General features: G+C 41.2%; 1 protein-coding gene across 1 annotated transcript; it reads left to right on the top strand.

Annotated features, from left to right (window-relative positions):
• The first annotated feature begins 2 nt into the window (after nt 1–2).
• Nucleotides 3–17,612, top strand: CHMP4C (charged multivesicular body protein 4C). The gene is made up of 5 exons (XM_005479412.4): nt 3–1,366; nt 9,517–9,694; nt 10,924–11,038; nt 13,630–13,738; nt 15,923–17,612. The coding sequence occupies exons 1-5, from the start codon at nt 1,171–1,173 to the stop codon at nt 15,985–15,987; spliced, it is 663 nt and encodes a 220-aa protein (XP_005479469.2). The 5' UTR covers nt 3–1,170; the 3' UTR covers nt 15,988–17,612.
• The last annotated feature ends 1,953 nt before the right edge of the window (nt 17,613–19,565 follow it).

Raw genomic sequence — 19,565 nt, forward strand, 5'->3', positions numbered from 1 at the left:
GGCAGGATGGGCTGCTTCACCGGGCTCAGGGCAACCTGAGCAGCCCAAGTCGGCCCAAGCCTCAGCCTTCAGTGGGCCCAGAGCCGCGGCTGGTGCTCCTCGGGCTGTTCCAGGCGGAAAAGGGCATGATTTGTGTCTTATTGTGTCGCTATTTGCGACGTCCCTTGGGGCAGTGCCTTGTTCCCGGAGGCAGAGCGGAGGCAGCCCGGCTTTCCGAAGCACTTCGTGCAATCTGCAACCTGTTGGTGTCACTGAGGTTTCCTCAGCGGCGCCACCCACCACTTTTGTAAAAAAACACATTCCTTCAGACTTCAGTGTCATGTTCCCAGCCCTGACCCGTGTGCACGCCTGTGCCCGAGGGTGATGCTCTCCCGAAACACCTTCCTGCGGCATGTCTCCAATTCTGGGTTCCTCAGTAGGAGACATGGAGCTCCTGGAGACGATCCAGCAGAGAGCTACAACATTTTCCAAGGGACTTGATTATTTCCCTTCGAAGGAAAGACTGAGGGAGTTGAGCCTCTTCATCCTTGAGAAGAAGCGACTGGGAGGGGACATAACCAATGCCTATAAGCATCTTCTGGGAGGGTGCTAAGAGGCTGGGGCAGGTTCTTCTGCGTGGTGCCAAGCAACAGGACGAGGCAACAGCAGAAACTGATGCACAGGAATTTCCACCTGAATACGAGGAAGAACAGTTTTATTGTGTGGATGGCCATGCAATCGAACAGGTTGCCCAGAGATGTTGTGCAGTCTCTCTCCCCGGAGATACTGAGCCGCCTGGATGCAGTCTTGTGCCATGTGCTCTAGGATCACCCTGCGTGAGCAGGGAGGTTAGACCAGATGACCCACTGTGCATTCTGCCATTCTGTGACACGGGAAAAAAGTAGGGGGGAAGCACAATCTCTCAGCCGCCTCCGCAGCGCCGGTCCGGCCCGGGATCCTGCGGCTGTCCCGCGGAGCTCGCCGGCTCCTCCCGCCGCCCTGCCCGGCGCTGGCTGAGGGCAGCGGCAGCTCCGCGGAGCCGCCCCCGGGCCCGCCCCGCCGCCAGGTGCGGTGCCGCCGCCGCCCGTGGGCCGAGGAAGCGCTGTCACGGCGTGTGCTGCGCAGGAAGGCTCCTGAGCACCGGCCTGGCCGGACCTTTCCGTCGGCGGGTGCCGAGCTGGGATCGCCGCCATGAGCAAAATCTCCAAGTTCTTCAAGGGGGGCGGCTCGGCCGGCTCCAAGGGCCGCAGGGGTCCCTCGCCGCAGGAGGCGCTGGCCCGGCTGCGGGAGACGGAGGAGATGCTCAGCAAGAAGCAGGAGTACCTGGAGACGCGGATCGAGCGGGAGCTGGCGCTAGCCCGGCAGCACGGCACCAAGAACAAGCGAGGTGAGTGCGGGCCGGGCCCCGCGCGGTTAAATCCCTCCCGTGGCTGGGGCGCCCTCGGTACGGGGAGCACTCGGCTGGGCCGGGTCACCCGGCACCGCAGGTGTGCAGTGCGGTTCGGCCCTGGGCTCCGAGCAAGTATCACCACACGCCAGGCAGGATGGTGGTTTGGCATCGATTAGTGTTTAAGGAACTGTGGATTCATATAGCGGGCTGGGAATTTGTTATTCCTCACAAATTTACTGCCTGTGGTTTCCTGTGCGATTCTCCTGTTCGTGCTCTGTACCGCACGGTACTGGTTGGGTACACGGAGGGCAAAGCACTGCTGCTCAGCCGGGAGGGAATCGCTGTTTGGGAGCTCAGCATTGGCTGGGCAGGTGGTGAACGACGTGAAGGATGTGTGGATCTCCTGTATATTCACAAATCAATGCACATTATCCCCATTGCTGATTTGTCCAAATAATGTAAGAAGTATATGTGCAACCAAAAAAAGAATGATAGCTTAGAGCATTAGTGACTAGTGCTCCTGTGTATACTGATGTTGTCAGCCCTGGTAAGCACATGATGGTAGTCAGTGTCTTGGGGATATACAGGCCTCAGAGAAACAAGTTAATTACTTCCTGAAGTCGCATGGAGGCCTGTTTGCCTGAGCTGTATTTTAATTTAAATGCTTAATAATAGAAGAAGAATATTTTGAAGTAAAGATTTGTGATGTAACAAAAAAGTAGGTCTTTTGCCTGCTTGTTCTGTTAATCAGTATTTTAAACAATAATGCCCTGTAGTTTTGAACTTATGTGGAGCTATGTATTAGAGGTGTCCTGGTTAGCCCTCTAATGTATTTGTAATACTTTACATTTAATAATTATTATCAAGAGGCAGTTTAACTAAACTAACTTTTAGTTAAAATGGATTTAAAATTGTGGGTCAAGATGGGCCACAATTGAGGGACTAAAGTCAGTTGAGAGCTTAACTGAGACAGCTGCTCAAGAGGATGGGAGCTGTTACAATTGTCCCAGTTGTCACTTTATACTCCCCTGGCTTCAGCTGGAGTGTCTCTTGGTCCTTTGTCCAGGTATTGGCACCTCTGTACTGTCACAGTGAGCTAGATCAGGAAGGTGATCCAGCTGGAAGCTAATCTGCTTTGGGACAAAGTGACCCGGTGGCTCCTGGGGCTGAATTCATTGTGCAAAATCCTGAGCTGCAGGGCTGGTACAAGCAAACAGGTTGGTTACTGTGACTGTAGCAATTCCTGGTTAAATCCAGACATACTGCTCTGGAACTTCATCCCAAACCTGAAATATAAGCTGGCACATTTGCAGAAAGAAGCAGCATTTCCTGCCTCACTCCTGCCCCTGTGCTGCTCCCTTCCTTTCCCTTAGCAGAGCTCCCTGAAGGGTGTGTTTCGGAAAGCTGGACATTGTAAAATATTGTGGTTTTCTTTGTCTAGGTTATACTTTTTACCCAGGATGGTTTAAGTTCCACTTATCCAGTTGACCTGGTAGCTAGATGAGTGCTATGCCAAACGTCACTGCCTAAACAAACTTATCAGTGCCAGAAATGCAAGTTAGCACTGCAGCAAATCCTCACTCCAGAGGGGCCCAGAGCACACCCACACTGTCAGAGGCAAGGCTAGGATACAACCTACCCTATCCAAAGGGGCCCAAAGCACATGTAGACTGTCAGAGGGAACGTTAGGACACAACCTAACCTAACCAGAGGGTCCCAGAGCACATCCACACTGTCAGAGGCAAGGCTAGGATACAACCTACCCTATCCAGAGGGTCCCAAAGCACATCCAGACTGTCAGAGGGAAGGTTAGGATACAACCTGGGAAGGTTAGGAAGGAGAGAGTGGGGCACAGACAGGAACGAGAATTTGTTGGGAAAAGGTGGATCTGCTTAATCTTTAACTCAGCTGGTTGATGGTGGTTTCAGGTGTGTGTTGGCCTTTTGCTTCAGACATGCAGCATTCGATATCTGAAGATTGTTGTTCAATATGCCATTGCCCTAGTCTTTTATCTATTAAATTGTTCATGGAGTCATATTACACATTGTAGTGTTGAGCTGATTGTGGTTGGAAATAAATGCCTTTGATTTTGTCATTTGCTTGGGGACCTACAGTGAAGAACATTAAAGAGGCAAGAGTAGGGCTGAAAGGGCAGTGGGGCAGTTTTTACTCATGCCAAAAATGGTTCTAAAACCAAAATGGGATAACCTAAGTACGGGCAGAGGAGTAACAATATGAACCATATATTGTTTAAAATATAACCTCACTGTGCCAAAGTGCTTAAATTTAGCAGGATAGTCAGTGAACTGAAATCCCCAATAATATATCTTCATCTGATATGCCAATTGCTTTACAGTTTAATTACTATTGATTTACATTGACATTAGTTAGTGTGTAGTACTGTATAGCTCAGAGAAAATCTGTGCTAACCACCACCTGTTGTAACATTATGTAAACATACATACAAGTGAGTGAATAAAGGTTTTAATCTACATTGCCTTGTCCAATTGAGTGTTTTGGAGGGACATCACTGGTAATTTTAATGTAGTTTTTTTCCTTTGTTGCATCTGTGTAGAAGCCTATGGAAACTAAAATAGGGCTGCCTGCAACTGGAGTAAGATGTATCTAGGGATAGAAAATTAGCAAATTGGCATGAACTCACTTGATTTTTTAGGTATATGAGTCTGAGTCAGTTGCACCTACACAAGAGAGAGCAGATTCAAGCACCAGCAATTTCTCATGACTTCATATGACTCTTGAATGGGTTTCATGTGACATCAGTAGCCTTAACTTGATTTAAAAGCTGTAATGCATTAGCTATGCCATAGATGTGAAACATCACTGAAATACTCCTGGCTTTTCCTTGATGAAGTATCTCTGCAGTTCCTGTACCTAATCTGAAATAAGCTATACTTTTGATGTGATGTATTTCCAGCATTCCCCATTAATATCTGAGATTAGCGAGACCACTTCAGGGTTTTTTGTATGCTGAAATTCCTCCTGAAAAGGTTATGTCATGAGAAGCAATATTTTTTTCACAGTTAGCATTGAATTCTAATGTCTCTTCATTCCAGGAACAAACTTGTTTAAAATCTCTTGCTCTGCTTTTTTGAGGGGTTTCTCAGTTTCAGCCAATGCATAGCTGCCAATTCCATCTATATACTGGCTTTTCTTATCCATTATTTTAAAGGACATAGAAGAAAATTTAAAGAACAGGAAGTGATACTGAATATTTGAAAACTTTGTTTAAAAGGAAGTGTGTTTTCTGGAGCATGCTTGTAATTGTGAAAACAACATACACATGAATGTGCGTTGTTTCACAGACCTTAAAAATATTTTAAAAACCTTAAAAAATAATTAAGTTAAAATAAGCCATCCAGAATAGGATTAAATCTTATCCATAAAGAACCACATAGTTACTACTGAAGACAAAACCTACGAAGAAAGTGGGAATAACAGGGAGGGTTTCACAAGTAGATGCTGCTAAATATGTTGTGTGTTAGGATTGGGCAGGGCTTATGTAGCCGTGTAGCATTCCTTTTGAATGAGCTGGGTGTGACCAGGAGGCTGTGGAAGCCAAGCAATGGTGCGGTAGGGGCGTGTTGTGGGGGACAGGACAGCCACGCCTACGGCAGGCAGTGGGACAGGCTGGGAAGGAGGGTTCTGGCAGTGGGACAGGCTGGGAAGGAGGGTTCTGGCAGGGACCTAAGGGAAAGCCCTTGGTGTGTCTGCTCTGCAAGTTACAGAGATTGTTCCTGACTTTCATGATCACATTTCAAGTGTCTTGCCATGAACTGGAATATTTATAACTGGTCCAGCTCTTTATTATTCTTGATGTTATGAATAAGAAGCTTGACTAGGCCAATATTCAAGCAGCAATCAATTTATTATTTAATATGGTAAAGTATGAGCAATACAGCGCTGGGTACAGTGGGGGAAGTTTTCCCTCCAACTGCACACCGATAATTGATGATTACAGGTATTTATAGGGGTACTCATCAGCTTTTTTCAGCAGTTTCTATTTCCAATCTTTTACTCATCAGCAATTTTTATTCCAAATTATTACATCACAATTCTATACACTATTGTGATTTTAATTTCTCAGGATGTATCTCAAAGGAGTATCCCCAGATGGTGATGGTCCAGTTTCCGAAAGAAGAAAGACTAATCCCATCTGGTGGGGTCCAGCTCCCCAGATGTGGGTCCACCTTTTAATTGCAGAGACTATAAATCTCATAACAGTGATGTCCAGCTTCCCTTTGGTGGAAACCATAAACCCTTGAGGTGATGTTCATCTTCCTTTCTCAAGCTGTTTTTCTCTGCTTCAGTAAGGCATGAGATAAGCATATTTCCTTTATATATATTCCAAAGCTATAGTTTCAAGGATACAAGTAATATTCTAAAATTATATTTCAAAAGATTATTATTGCAGAGCTTTTTATGGATTAAATGCAAGCAAAAAGCAACATCTTTAACACCTTAATTCCAATGCTCCTAAATCAACCAGGGTTAATTGCAAACAAAAGATAAGTTCAAAGGCCTTTTTCCATGCTTTATTTTCCTCAGTTTTTATTAGAATTCACAGCTCTCCCATTGTTGGGGTTCACACATTTCACATTTACAACTACACACATCGCCTGTTTGTACCTGACACAAAACACAACTTTGTATTTCACATTGATTTAGCTCCTCAGTTGTAACTGCTAGTGGCTTGTGGCTTCCTCCACAAGGCATTACGGACTATGAGTGCTGATAATGAGCCTAATTAGGGTCCTATGATTTTTATGGCCTCAGCAGCATTGCCTTTGGTTGTCCCTGGAGTGAGAGAGATCAGAAGCTGCAGTCCATGAATCCCTTGCAGGCCTGAGGTGGAGGTGTGTGAACTGAATCCAGGAGTGATACCTGGTATTTTCACAGTGGTGTTACATCTTCAGAAGAATTATTCTTTTCCTACTTTAGTAGTTTTCTCATGGGAATTATAAGGATTATTAGACAATTGTTTTATTTCTGCTTCAGAAGATGATGAGATTGTTGGTGCTTTCTGTACGGATGGGTGTTGGTGGTGTGCTTGACAGGTAAAGGTGGTATTACTGCACTGTTGCTTTTCAGTCTGATCTGGCATGAAACCATGAGGAGGGTGCACAACTCTTCCTATACCATTATTTCTGTTTTTCCTTTTGAAATTTGGATATTCATTGTGGGCAAGATACTTATTGCCCGGCTTGCCATTTCTTCTTCCTTAATAACGTGTCAGCATTGTAGCAATATTGGAAAAGCACCCTTCTGTTTGTTAATAAAAGGAGTTCATTAATATGCAAATTTAAACTGACATCATAGTCTCCTTTTGTTCCAGACACCTTGACTATAAAATAAAAACTCATATTAAAAACAGTGGTTCCTAATCTATGAGCTGTATCCTGCTTACTGGATTCAGTTCAGGAAATGTGCTAAAGCCCAGCCAAGTGCTGGCATTAAAAAATTCAGGAATTGAATTGGCTTTTTTGGAACACAAAAAGTGTATGAGTCTGCTTTTGTGTTTTTTTTTTTTTTTTTTTTTTTTGTCCTTGAGAAGCCCTCCACCTCTTCCTGAATGAATTGGTGTTAATTACACTTGCTTCCTCAGACTCAACTACCTCTTGCTACCTCTGCTCAAACTCATCCTCTCCCCGCTGTCTTCCTTCTTTGAGATCTTTGGAATGGGGAACACCATTTTTCAGTGCCATTCTTAGACCTTCAGTGAAGTGAGTTTGTGTTCTTTACTCAATTTCATTATATTTTAATAGATACATTATTCTCCAGTTTTGTAATTAGAATGTGGTAGCATTATAAAACAGAAGCATTTCAATTCTGTAAAACTTGCACACAAGTTTTAAAATGCTTCTAATATACAGTAGAAAAGCACTAAAAATTCTAGGTACTTTGTAAAACATAGGAAAATAGATTTCAAATAACAAGGAAATTCTCATAAATTAGTGATAGGAGCTGCTGTAGCAAAATACTCTGCAATAAAGGGCATTCATTTAACACACATCACGAAAATCATATAGGGTGGTCTGAGAATTTACACTGCTTTGGTTGATAAGGAAGGAGAATTAATTTATTTCCTGCTTTATTCTGTAAGTCACTGGTAAAAGCAAAGAGAATGAAGATAATATCTTGCACCACAATAATTAGGAAAAGCTGCTTATGAATAGCTGAAATAGCAGAGTGTAGCTTCTCCTGTGTTTTCTTGATTTGGGTGTGGTTTAATTAGATGATCTTCAGGATTTTGAAAACTGCTTTGTGTGTAACTGAGGAAACCCATTTTCTGTGTGAGCAGCCAATAATAACAACGCCATTGCAGAGTCCCTTTTCTGAGGAGCACTGACTAGAAAGACTGCCCCATGGTAGATGCCTGCTCCAGCTGAGTGCTCCTCAGTGTCCACAGGTCCTCAGAGTCCTCTCTGGCCCAGCTGGTGTTATGCAGAGTTTCAGACTGTTACATTTGTCTGGAACCTCTAGCTTCCTAACCTAAGAGTCCAGGGTTACAGTTGATCCAATGGAAGCTAAGGAAGTGGCTCGTGTCTTAACTCTCCCAACACTAAGCATAATTAAGTAAGGAAATTATAAGTAGGTAAGCATTGTTTGGGATTAAATAAAAATTAAGTATTTTAGAATTGCCAGTGAGAATTTTACAATTGTTACATTTGCCATGTGCATTACATCATTTGGTATTTGTGCAACTTCTTCAGAATATGCATGATCTTTGAACCATCCCCCAAAACCTGGGAAAATCTTGGATTTAAGTGCTGTGATTAATCTGTTGGGATTGTGGTTTGCTGTCCTGAAACATCTCACTGCAGGTGGTGGAAGGCATCTTAGCCTGTGTGAATGCCTGTCCTTGAGCAGCTCGTGATGAGCAATATTGATCATGTTGATTCAAGCATTTGTCAACAAAGCATTAACTTCTTTAGTGTGCTGTTACTATTCATAAATATTTGTGCCCTCCTTGGGGGAATCCTAATTTCATTTGAAAAGTTGTGTACCCCAGTGACAAGGTTCAGTGTTATTACACATGGGCATAAAATACAGGATTAAAATACAGGATTGGAACAGTAGCTGCTGCTGTTGGTTGAGTTTGGGGGGTTGCAGCACTGCTGGGGCTGGCAGGCTCTGAATCTGTTAAAAAAATTAAATGTAGGAGACAAGGGAAAGAATGGGGGTGCTAATAGCATTGAAAGCCAAACTATGGGTTAACTCAGTCTCTTGTTTTGGTTGGTGGGATTTTTAGCCTGGCACATGGGTAGTTTGGAAAGGACTGTCATCAGGAAATGCTTGTGGCAAAACTGTGTGTGTTCCACACCCTGAGGCCAAGAGAAAGTTCTTTTCACCTCACTCTTGTCACGTGCGTTTATTCTGGTAATGATTTACTCTGGGCAGAGTACACAGCTCATAACTTGGTGAATATAAAAGACTAATCTCGACAATATACAAAGATAATGGGGTGTAGCTGGATTTGACTGTGCCCAGGTCTACAAAGTTCTTAGTGTCTTTAAATTCTAAGGTTTAAAGATCATGTTCCTAAGTGACTGTTAAGAAATAGATGAGCTAAAAGCTGGAGAAATGCAAATCCTCCTCTGATCTAACCCTTCTGCCTAGCTGGGCCATTTGAACCCTCTGTTGCACTTCACAGTTACTGCTGCGGAGACAAAGTTTACAAAGCACCGTTGGTGGAGTTCTGGTTTTCATGGCAGATCTTCTTACACTGTCTTCTTTAGGTTTTACTTACATTTTGCAGCTTATTCTTTTATTCTCTCTTCTGCTTCCTCCCTTCTGACTTCTCTCTGATGTTTTTCTTTTTCCTTCCCATCTTCCCTGCCTTGCCTGTGTGCACAGGATGGAGTTCAAGATCTCCTACAGTGGAGGAGGAAGCTGCTTTTCCTTGTGGTGCTAAAAGGAGTTAATCTAAAAGTGGCTTCCCAGCATGTTCATGCAACAGCCTGTTGGTGATTAACAGGCTGCCCACCTGGTGTGGTCAAAGTTTGTCTGCCTCATAGTAAGGTAGGAGGGTGAGAATTATAAATTCTGCAGGTCAGCTTGGTGCTGAACCACTTGTCCTTGCATTTGCTATGAAAACACACAATGCAATTTGCCTCTTCCCATTCCAGCTGCCTTACAAGCCCTGAAGAGAAAAAAGAGGTATGAGAAACAGTTGAATCAAATTGATGGGACACTTTCGACCATTGAGTTCCAGAGAGAGGCATTGGAAAATTCCCACACCAACACAGAAGTGCTCAAGAATATGGGTTATGCTGCACAAGCTATGAAAAAAGTACATGAAAATATGTAAGTGTTTTCTAGTAGCTTCCAAGTTGAACTTACTAACCACTTTCAAATTATTCCATTACTACAGACTGTTGTATCAAGTTATAGTTTTGACTTCATTTTTAGTTCAGGCATTGAATGTCAGGAATGCTGTTAGTGCTACCGTGTTATATTTGGCAGAGAAATATCTTTTCCTAACAGTAAATCTAGAAGGAAGTTCACTTAACGGGTGAGATCTGTTTTTTTCAGTCTGTCTTGGCAGTGGAGAATGGCCTCTGCCCTTGGTTTGTCTAGAAGAAAATCTAGTCATAGAAACTATGTGGACACTTTTCCTCAGAATCCATAAGCTGGACTGTGGGACTCAAAGTACTAATTAAATGCACCTCTCTTCCCCACCACGCCCCCCAAAAATTCTTTTTTTTTCTTTTTTTTTTTTTTGTTTGTCCTATATTGTTTCAAGGGGTGTTTTTCTGCCTGAATAAACAGAGTTAAATCAGAAGGGTTGTTCTGGGAGAAATAAACAGGAACTGAAACAATAACGAAGTTAACAATAAAGGGAAACCTTTAAATGGGGTACAATTCTGTTAAGTTCTCCCTAGTTCTGGTGAAAGCTTAACATCAAAAAAGATCTATAAAATCATAGAATAGTTTGGGTTCAAAGAGACATTTAAAGATAATCCTGTCCAAACACCCTGCAGTGAAGAGGAACATCTTCAACTAGATCAGGTTGCTCAGAGTCCATCCAACCTGACCTTGGATGTTTCTAGTGATGGGACATCCAGCATTTCTGGGCAACCTGTGCTGGCTGGCACTCCACCACCCTCATTGTAAAAAGCTTCTTCCTTGAATCAAATCTAAATTGCCTCTCTTTTGGATTAAAGCTGTTACCCTCTGCCCTTCACAACAAGCCATGTAAATGTGTATCCTCATCTTTCTTATAAAGCCCCTTCAAGTACCAAAAGGCCTGTAAAGATGCTGACCTGGGGGATCTGCCCATGGGCTGTGACTGGCTGGCAGAGGTGTGAGGAGCACAGAGAGGGAGAGACACACTCTGCTGCAGTTTGGCTTTTGTTTTAACCCCAGCATGGAAGTAGCTGGACTGGGTGTGGGTGAGGAAAATTATTCCTCGTGAATTCCGCTGTTTGTAGAGTCATGGGCATAAAAAGAAAACAGGGTCTGTTCAAGTGAGTGTGTTCTGTAGGATTTGAATGATACATCTTTTAAAAAATGTTTCCATGTTACCTTGCCAGGGATTTGAACAAAATCGATGATTTGATGCAAGATATCACTGAACAGCAAGATGTTGCCCAGGAAATTTCAGATGCTATCTCAAACCGAGCCACCTTTGGTGATGAGTTTGATGAGGTTAGTACTTCAGGCCTGTGAGTTTTAACTCCATAATCATTCTCCTGTGCAGTGCTTTGTTTCTCAAGAAGTATGGATGTGAAATTCCTTGGTTCTAGCTTACCCTATCTAGGACAATTGTATAATTTTATTATAAATATAAAAGTTAAATAAAATAATTATATATAAAATAAATTATATATAATTTATTATAAATATAAAAGTTAAATAAAATAATTATATGTAAGACATATAATGTACTAAATCAAAATCTGTAAATTTAAAAATAGAAAAAAAAAATTTATTTTTGTATAAATTTTAAGAAAAGCCTTTTAACTGCATTCCTGTAGTTACTGTTCTCATTTGAGCCTGGGAGGAAGGTCACTAAAACATGTAATTTGTACTACTCCAGGTGGACACTGAAACATGTAATTTTCTGTTGCTCAAAATAGACATCCGTTTGACTTAAGTGCATGTCCCTATGTCATGGACAGGCTGCTGTTCATAATTATGAATATTTGGACCATTTTTTTAAGGTCATTTTTAGTGCTTTGAGATGCAGGTTCTTTTACCTGTTGCCCAGACCACAGAAGTAGCTCTGATAGGTAGAAGTAATACCTCTTGGAGGCAAAAAGGCTTCATTCTAATGATCTTTTCTCCTGAAAGCCCCCCAAGGCATTTAGGACCTTCTCAAAATTTTTTGCAGTAGCTTTCATCCTGTGCTCCCAGATTTGATTTTGTACATCTAAACAGGATATAATTTATTTCTGATCCAACCATAGTTGAGGATTCAAGGGTCAAGGTTGCTCAAAATTCTTGTAATCTGCAGAGATGGGTGTCAAGCTCAATATCACAACCACTTTTGTTTTGTTTTTCAATTTTGTTTCAAAATGGCCAAGCACTGAGAATCATTTGAAGAATGTCCTGAATACTCAAACCATTCCCTGTATTCCCAACTAATTTGTTCCTATGTTCCCAAATGGACAGCAAAGGAAAATATGAAGGCTATATTGCACATATTTGCTTGACTGGGAGGAAGAGGAAGTTTCATTCAACAGTTCTAATTTGTTGAAAATAATAATGATTCTTTGTATTTTGTTCCCATTACCTGTTTTCCTGTATTTCCCCTTTGAATGTAAATAGACTTTCCAAGAAACATTTAGGCATTACTGGCACAAGCAATGGGATTTGGCCTGAGCTTCAAACAATTGAAAAATATCCTCCCACCCCACACAGCTGTACAGTGTCTTACTTTTCAACAGTGCTTAACTTTTTGGAGTCTAGGCTTAGTAAGCATGTTGTAGATTGACCTGGAAGTTCCTAAGAGATACCAGCTGAAGCTGATGTGCATTGTTCCTGTTTGGGAAATAAGCCCCTGTCTCTCGGAGCATCCTTGTACCAGCTTTTGGTAGGAGTCTAATACTTCGAGCCCTTGGCAGTAACTGGGAAACCTGATTTGCAGGCTACTGCACCTTAAGAGTGCTAGAATCAATGACTGGGATATAAGCTGGTTAGTGTTAAAGGGTAAAATTTAATTTAATTTTTTTAAGGATGTTTTTTCCATGCATTTGGATGCATTTTCTCTTCACATGTGTGCCATGGCTGTAAGGAGACCATGGAAGCATGTGATTTCTCCTGCTCCAGGCAGGCAAAGCATCATTAGAGTTCCTTCTCCCTGGGTTGGCATAGTGTATGTTTGCCTTAAATTATAAAACCATGAGAAAGTAAATGTAGGTGTAAAGTCCTGTGGTGGCTATGCAACTATCATTTTAACTTCTACATTGGTGATAAACAATGTATAAATGTGTAGGTAAAGCCCATTTCAGTATCTAATAGCTCTTACTTTACTACTTTTTTGACATTTACCCCACCCCTCTCCCATTGTTTTTGCCCATTGCTTCTTTTAAACCATTGTATCAACGTGGCAAAGGTCTGTTTCTCCATGTATATGTAGCATTTAGCATCCTTTCTTTGGGAAACTTCAGCTGAGGAATAAGTTCCTTGCTTTTTAAAAAGCATACAGGCTTTTTATTTTTAGCATTGTACAAGTGGATTAGATCACTGTCCAAATCAGCCTCTGCACCTAAAAGCCCACGAGTGCTGCATGCTTCAAGAGTGAATAACAGGACCCAGGAGGACAGTTTTGGTTCCAGTGCTGCTTTGAAATCACGTATAATCCTGGACTTACATGAGAGGGCTGAGCATAATGTTTAGTCACAATCTGCCTTATAACCAGTGGAAGATGTTTGCCTTTTAAAATAGGAGAAATGGCACATTAAAGTTAGAATCCATTGAAGAGTACAGGCTGTAGATTAGGAACAAACCTGAGGACAACAGAGAGACTTTTTACTCCCGTATTTGACTTTTTAGCATGTACTGTACTGCTGTTAGTTTTAAGTTTATTTCTTGTCCCGTTTCTAACTTTCATTGTCCTATTTTCAGTGTTCAGTTTGCCCATACTTAGTAAAAACTGCACATTTAATATGCTGTTTCTTGATATGTTCTTTCAGGTGTAAACTGTTTTTTAGTAGTATTTTGCTTCACAGTGGTTTAATGTGCTCTTGTGTGTAATCACTGTCAGAATTTGTAAATAATGTTTTCCTTTAATTTAGGATGAGTTGATGGCAGAATTAGAAGAACTGGAGCAAGAAGAACTGAACAAGGGAATGAGAGATGTCAGGTTGCCAAGTGTTCCGTCCACATCGCTGCCTTCTCGCCCTGGTAAAGTGCCTGCTTGCCATTTTACATTTCTCATGATTAAGCCATGCTGGGAAAAAGGGGAGAGGAAGAGAGGGTTTCAGATATGTATTTAACTCTGTTATAACTTTTCAAATGTTATAAATTCCTTTTCCTATTTTTGTATCTGCTTAACAGAAAAAGCAGAGTGGGATTCCATTTTGCTCTGTGAAAGCATTTAGGACCAAATTCTCTGTAGATTTGGGGTGACAAACTTGGGGAACTTGACCTTGCAAATATACTGATGAGTCTCTTACTCATTGGAGTCTCCTCCAACCTTGAGGACTGATCTTTTTTGCCTTTTTTTTTTCTTCTTTTTGGCAATTAAATCCTTAGTCTCTTTCAATTAGAGTCTGACCTAGATTCCAAATGTTTATGTCATAAAGATCCAGCTTTGCAGGGTAGTGGTTTGATATTTTCCACTGGAATTTTAATTAGAAATGAAGGAGGCATGGGGAAGTGCATATTTAAAGACATAGGTTCCTTCCTTTGCTTTCTTTGTACTGAACAGCTTATTCCTGGTATAAGCTGTAGTTTGATTTTTCTGTAGCTCCTCTGTGTTTATTTTGAATTCAGCCAGAGGCAGTCAACTTTTACTACACTTTTCACTGTCAGTTGAAAGACTTGCTGTGTACTGACATTAGTAAAAGAATATAAATACTTGATGGTAAGGACAGCACACATGTGACACAGGTGGCTTATGGTTTCTGCTACAGAACAGGTTACCCAGACCAGCTCAACTCAGATACTATGATATGTGTTTTGGCAGATGACACTTAGATCCTGAGAAGCAGTTTAAAATGTTCAGGCTGAGACTGTGGCCTCATTACTGAATTCAGCTGCAGAACAGCTAGTAAAAAAAAAAAAGGGATTTAGAAAAACAGTGAATATTCAGTCTGGCCAATTATGATGAAGAACATACATACATTGTCATACATTGTCTTCCAGATCTAGCTGTGCCAGTTGACATTTTTATTAAACCCAGACTATCTCCATGTGCTTCTCACTATTTTAATTTTCTACATCCATCTGTATGGCTGCTTTAGGCAAGATGAGCTGGTTACAATTATATAGTTCAAGGCTGTGAAAAACTGGTTTATGTTTCCTGCTTACTGTTACACAGCAACAGCAAAGTCAGACCAGTTGATGGATTTATAATGCTTCTAATTGGACATGCATGTTGATTTTGAAGATGAGGAAACTGCAGTGAAGCAAGGCATAGTGACCCTCCCCAGTCACACAGTGAACCTGTGACTCTTGCAGAAGAGGGACTGAAGCTGTGGTCCCCCAAGTGCTTCTCCCACCCCAGTCCCTGAAGGTGGTGGTTGCAGTTCCCTCGAGACAGCGGCTCCTGGCCCCATGGCTGCCTCAGGTGGGAGCCAGCTGGCTGCTCTAAGGTGCACAGGAGGGTGTTGGACCCACCAACAGTGTTCACTGGTGGGTGGAGAGATGCCAGTCCTGATGTGCACAGCCCACAAATGGAGGAGGCAGCCTGAGGCTGAACCTTGGCTCTTGGGCATCTAGTTTGCAGGTCAGCAAATGAAGACAGTTTGGGTGAGGTCTTAGTGTAGTGAATGCAGATGATGTGGGATAGGAGACTTGGGTGCGAAGTGTGTGTAGGACCTGATACAGAGCTGGGAATTGTTGTTGTAGTGACCACAGCAGTTAACTGATGTCACCTGAGCAAAGCAAGTTCAGGAATGTCTTTCTCCATTTAATAAATGACCCCACCCATTAAAATGGGGTGAGTTCATCCAGAGACTTGCATGTGCAGAACCTCTCAGCACTATTTGGAAAGGTAGCAGGATGTGCAGCTGGCCAGGATAGGTCACTTTTCTTGTTTACATGGTAGTGAGAGAAATGACAGCATTCTTGTGGGCCTTTTCTGGCTGTGACAACCTTTAGAAATGAAACATTTTTTCTGTGTCTTTCAGTAGGAGTGACATCAGACCTATATTGTGAACTTCAGGGCTCTATACAAAATAATGATGGGGCAAAATAGTCACATCTCTTATGGGCTTCATTCCTACATAACTTATGTTCAGCTTCCTACTCAGTAAATTGGTCTGAGCTCTTCAAACAGAAAAGCACTATGCAGGTCCTCATGCTAACAGATAGAATGGTTCTGATTGTTACATTAGTTTATGGTTATTGTCTCTTTATCTGCAGCATCAACCAGGAAAAGAGCAGAGGATGAAGATGAAATGAAGAAACTGGCTGCCTGGGCTTCATAAGATCATGGTCTTTCTATAACACCAAACATTACAGTGCAGAATGTAAGGAGCTGTACTGCTGTTTTATAACCATACTGATGGTGGTTGCATTTCATACAGGCTGGGGTTTTTTATGGCACATCTTGCCGAGACTCATGTTACTGCTATATTACAAAATTAGCTTAAAAACCAGAATTAAATAGTTGCCTAAACCTTCAGGCATAATTTTTTTTCAGCCTCGTCAAGAGATTTGTTTTATTATTAGTATCAGTTTTTAATAGGCACTATCTTACCATATCTCTTGGTTTGTAAAACCCATGTGCCTCACTTATGCTCAAAGCTGGATTCATTTTTGAAATGAGAAAGTTAAGTAAATCATCAGGGTTCTATAACTAGAGGGTTTTTTTTGTTCAGACTATTTAAATATTAGCAAAACAGCTCAATACGTGTCCTCACTTGCAAGTTCTTTGAGCCCAAGAACTAATAACTATTCATTTGGACATGAAGATTCAAACAGTCTGCCTGGAGCAACTTAGGGTGTCCTAGATACTAAGAGGAAGCTCTTCTGTAGGCTTATTGAAGTGGAATGTGTTATTTGTTTTAACTGGCCTAAATGTCCCATGCACTTCTATAGGTCAACTTGAATTTATTTTGGACTATTTCTGACTAGGTTACAGAATTACAGTGATCGAGGAAAGGAAAATTAACAACACATTTTTAGTTACAAAATTTCAAAATAGCTTTAATTTTTGAGCATCTGGTTCTTTTCTCTTACTCAGTTTGTGAATTGAAATATTACCAGTGTGTTGTATTTGCAGGGCCTTTTTAAACCCTGGTTAAAAGCTGATTCTGGCTTACTTGTAAAGTTGGTGTGTTACTGTCCAGCTGACCGTGTTTTAGCCTAAGGAAAAAATGCCACTCTTGAGTGCTAAGCTACTACATATATGGAGAGATGGCTGTTCAAATACAGCCCAAAAATTAAATAGGCTGCTTTGTATTAACAAAGTATTAAATAAGTCTTAAACTGTGTGCTAGTAGCCTGCTGTCAATCACAAGGAAATCGTAGAACAGTGTGGAGTTCCTAGGGGTGTAGGAAGCAGAGTCCTTCATCTAGGTTTCTTGTTTTCAAATTAATTTAAATTTAGTGATGACTGAACCACCTGGGGAATAGTGGTGGACTTGGTTTCTGTAGATCTTTAGCGACAGAAGACTGACCCCTTCTCCTGCACGCTTCAGTAACCTTCAGCTTAGTGGGTTTTAGGTTAAGTATAAGCAAATACATGTTTCTAGACATGGTCTGCTCAGAGCCTTTCAAGTTGAGCCCCATGGATGAAGCCCAAGATGTATAAACCCTTTGGAGAGATTGAATTTTTCAGGACTTCCATTCTCTGTGGAGGAATTGCTTTTGGATTGTATCTGTATGAGAGCTGAATCAAGCCTTGCCACTTCAGATAATTTTCTTACTGGATAAAACAGGTTGTGTTTATTCTGTCCTAAAATTTGGAGGTACCAAGAAAATTGTCCCATTTTGTTGAGAGTAGAGGAAATCTGGAATTATTTAATTTTTGTTTTAAATACAAAATAAAACAGGAAAAAAAAAAAAAAAGAAAGACGCTGCTGCCTTAAATTTAAAAATAAATTTTGAACTCTCAAGGAGAAAGAAACCAAATACTAACAAAATGCTACTTGGTTTTAACGCTTGCTGAAATTCAGCATGAGATGCTACCTGAAAGCAGGAATATTTAGTAAAATAGCAAATATTCATAGTTATTAGAAATCCATTTACTAACCGTTCTGGCTTGAATCCTGTGTTCAAGGTGTGCAGTTTATGCAGGCCTCTGAGTTGTGTACAGAACATTTTAACACACACTGGGGGTGTGACTGTGCAAGGCTGGCAGTGTGCTTGTGGACACTTCTGGCATTTCTAAATATGAGGCGAAGCCAACACAGTCCCATAGCTAGTTTGGAAAAGCTGGCTCCCAGCCTCTGTTCTTGTTTGAATTAGTAGTTTAACAATGCTTAGCTCTTATGTAGGTAGCACTTGGCATATTCAAAGTGCTCTACAACCTAATGGGTCTCTAAGCTTCCATTTTGGAACTAAAGTGACTTCCAGTCTGCTTTGGAAAATGTAGGGCTGCTGTTTTTGAATAAGAACTTTCCATGCGAGCACCCCTCACTGGAGGCAAAATAATCCTGTAGAGATCTTCTCCTTTGCAAACCAGCATTTGACTGCTGACCACCAGCAATGTTTTGGCCCATTGCTGACCCTGAAGAGGCTTCAGGTGTGTTCAGCTTATTAATGTTCAGACCAAGCACTTTAAAAACAAGACTTTTGAAAGGTGAAGAAATGAAACTGAATATTCAGATGAGCTGCTCTGAAAGCTTGTGTATAGTCATGAAAGACAGACTCATGTACCAGTTCACAGGCCAGGATGAGAGGTTGGTGAAATTATACTCAGAAACACTGTAGTGATGTACAGAAAGGAGAATGCTCCCTGGACCTCCGTAACTGGAGTGTTTGTTGCCATATATTTTTTTTTACACCAGTTTTCTTCAAGGGAAAAGGGTTGTAGGGATTTAATTCAGCTGAGGGAGTGGCTCTTTCCTGTGTAAATTCAGATAACAGTGGGACAAATGGCTCTTTCTTACTGAACATATGCCTCTCTTCATGCCAAGATGGTATTTGTTTAGTGTGTAAGCAGTTGAGAGTGAATAGTGTCAATGTGTTATTGTAAATGCACCCTATTAACTGGAACATATTTTACAGGAGGACTGTGCAGCAGATGGTGTACTATAACTGACTTCCTTTCTTGTTGCTTATTTATTCTGGGATTGTTTTTTTTTCTCCTAACAAGCTTAGACATTTTTAGCCTGGATAACTTTAAAAAGAGGGAAAAATATTAACAAAAAGTAAATATAATTCATGTATGTATATATATATGCACACTGTAAATAAATATTTTGGTGTCATGTTTGTGTTACATGATTTTATTAAATTTCTTTTCCTATCACGCAAAACTGTAAGTACCCTCCTTATATTGTCATTAGGGTATAGTGCTATTTTGAAGGATATGAGAATATTCTGAAACATTTTTTGATGTATTAATCTTTCAGCAGACAGTTACAGTTCAAGAATTCTTTGAAGTTGATTTGGTTTAAAAAACATCCAACTAAAAACCCCACCCCAGTGTAAGCTGTGGTGTTTGGGCTGCATTCCTTCACATTTAACCATGGTGTTGCAAGAATTTTTTTAAATTTAATATATCCAAAGCACCTCCCTCTCATCCCCTCTGACCTGAAGATCTTATCATTATTCCAGAAATATGTGTTTTTCACTTTCCAGGCCTTACTTGAAAGGAAGAATGATCAGGTCTTTTAAAAATAAAAAAGAAAAAAATATGATAGGCAAGGATGAAGACAAATCCAGAAGGCATTTTTTTCATTCACCTTATTAGAATCTCTTTAAAGTCTGTATGTGTAGTGTCTCACCTTTACTGTACACATATATTTACATGTATGTTTGAAATGTTGGAGCAGTGATTTAGGACCACCATTCATTATCTGGTGTGGAAAGGTTTCAATTGCTTGGGCAGCTTCTC

The sequence above is a fragment of the Zonotrichia albicollis genome, chromosome 1 (genome assembly GCF_047830755.1).
Source record: "Zonotrichia albicollis isolate bZonAlb1 chromosome 1, bZonAlb1.hap1, whole genome shotgun sequence".
Classification (NCBI taxonomy): domain Eukaryota; kingdom Metazoa; phylum Chordata; class Aves; order Passeriformes; family Passerellidae; genus Zonotrichia; species Zonotrichia albicollis.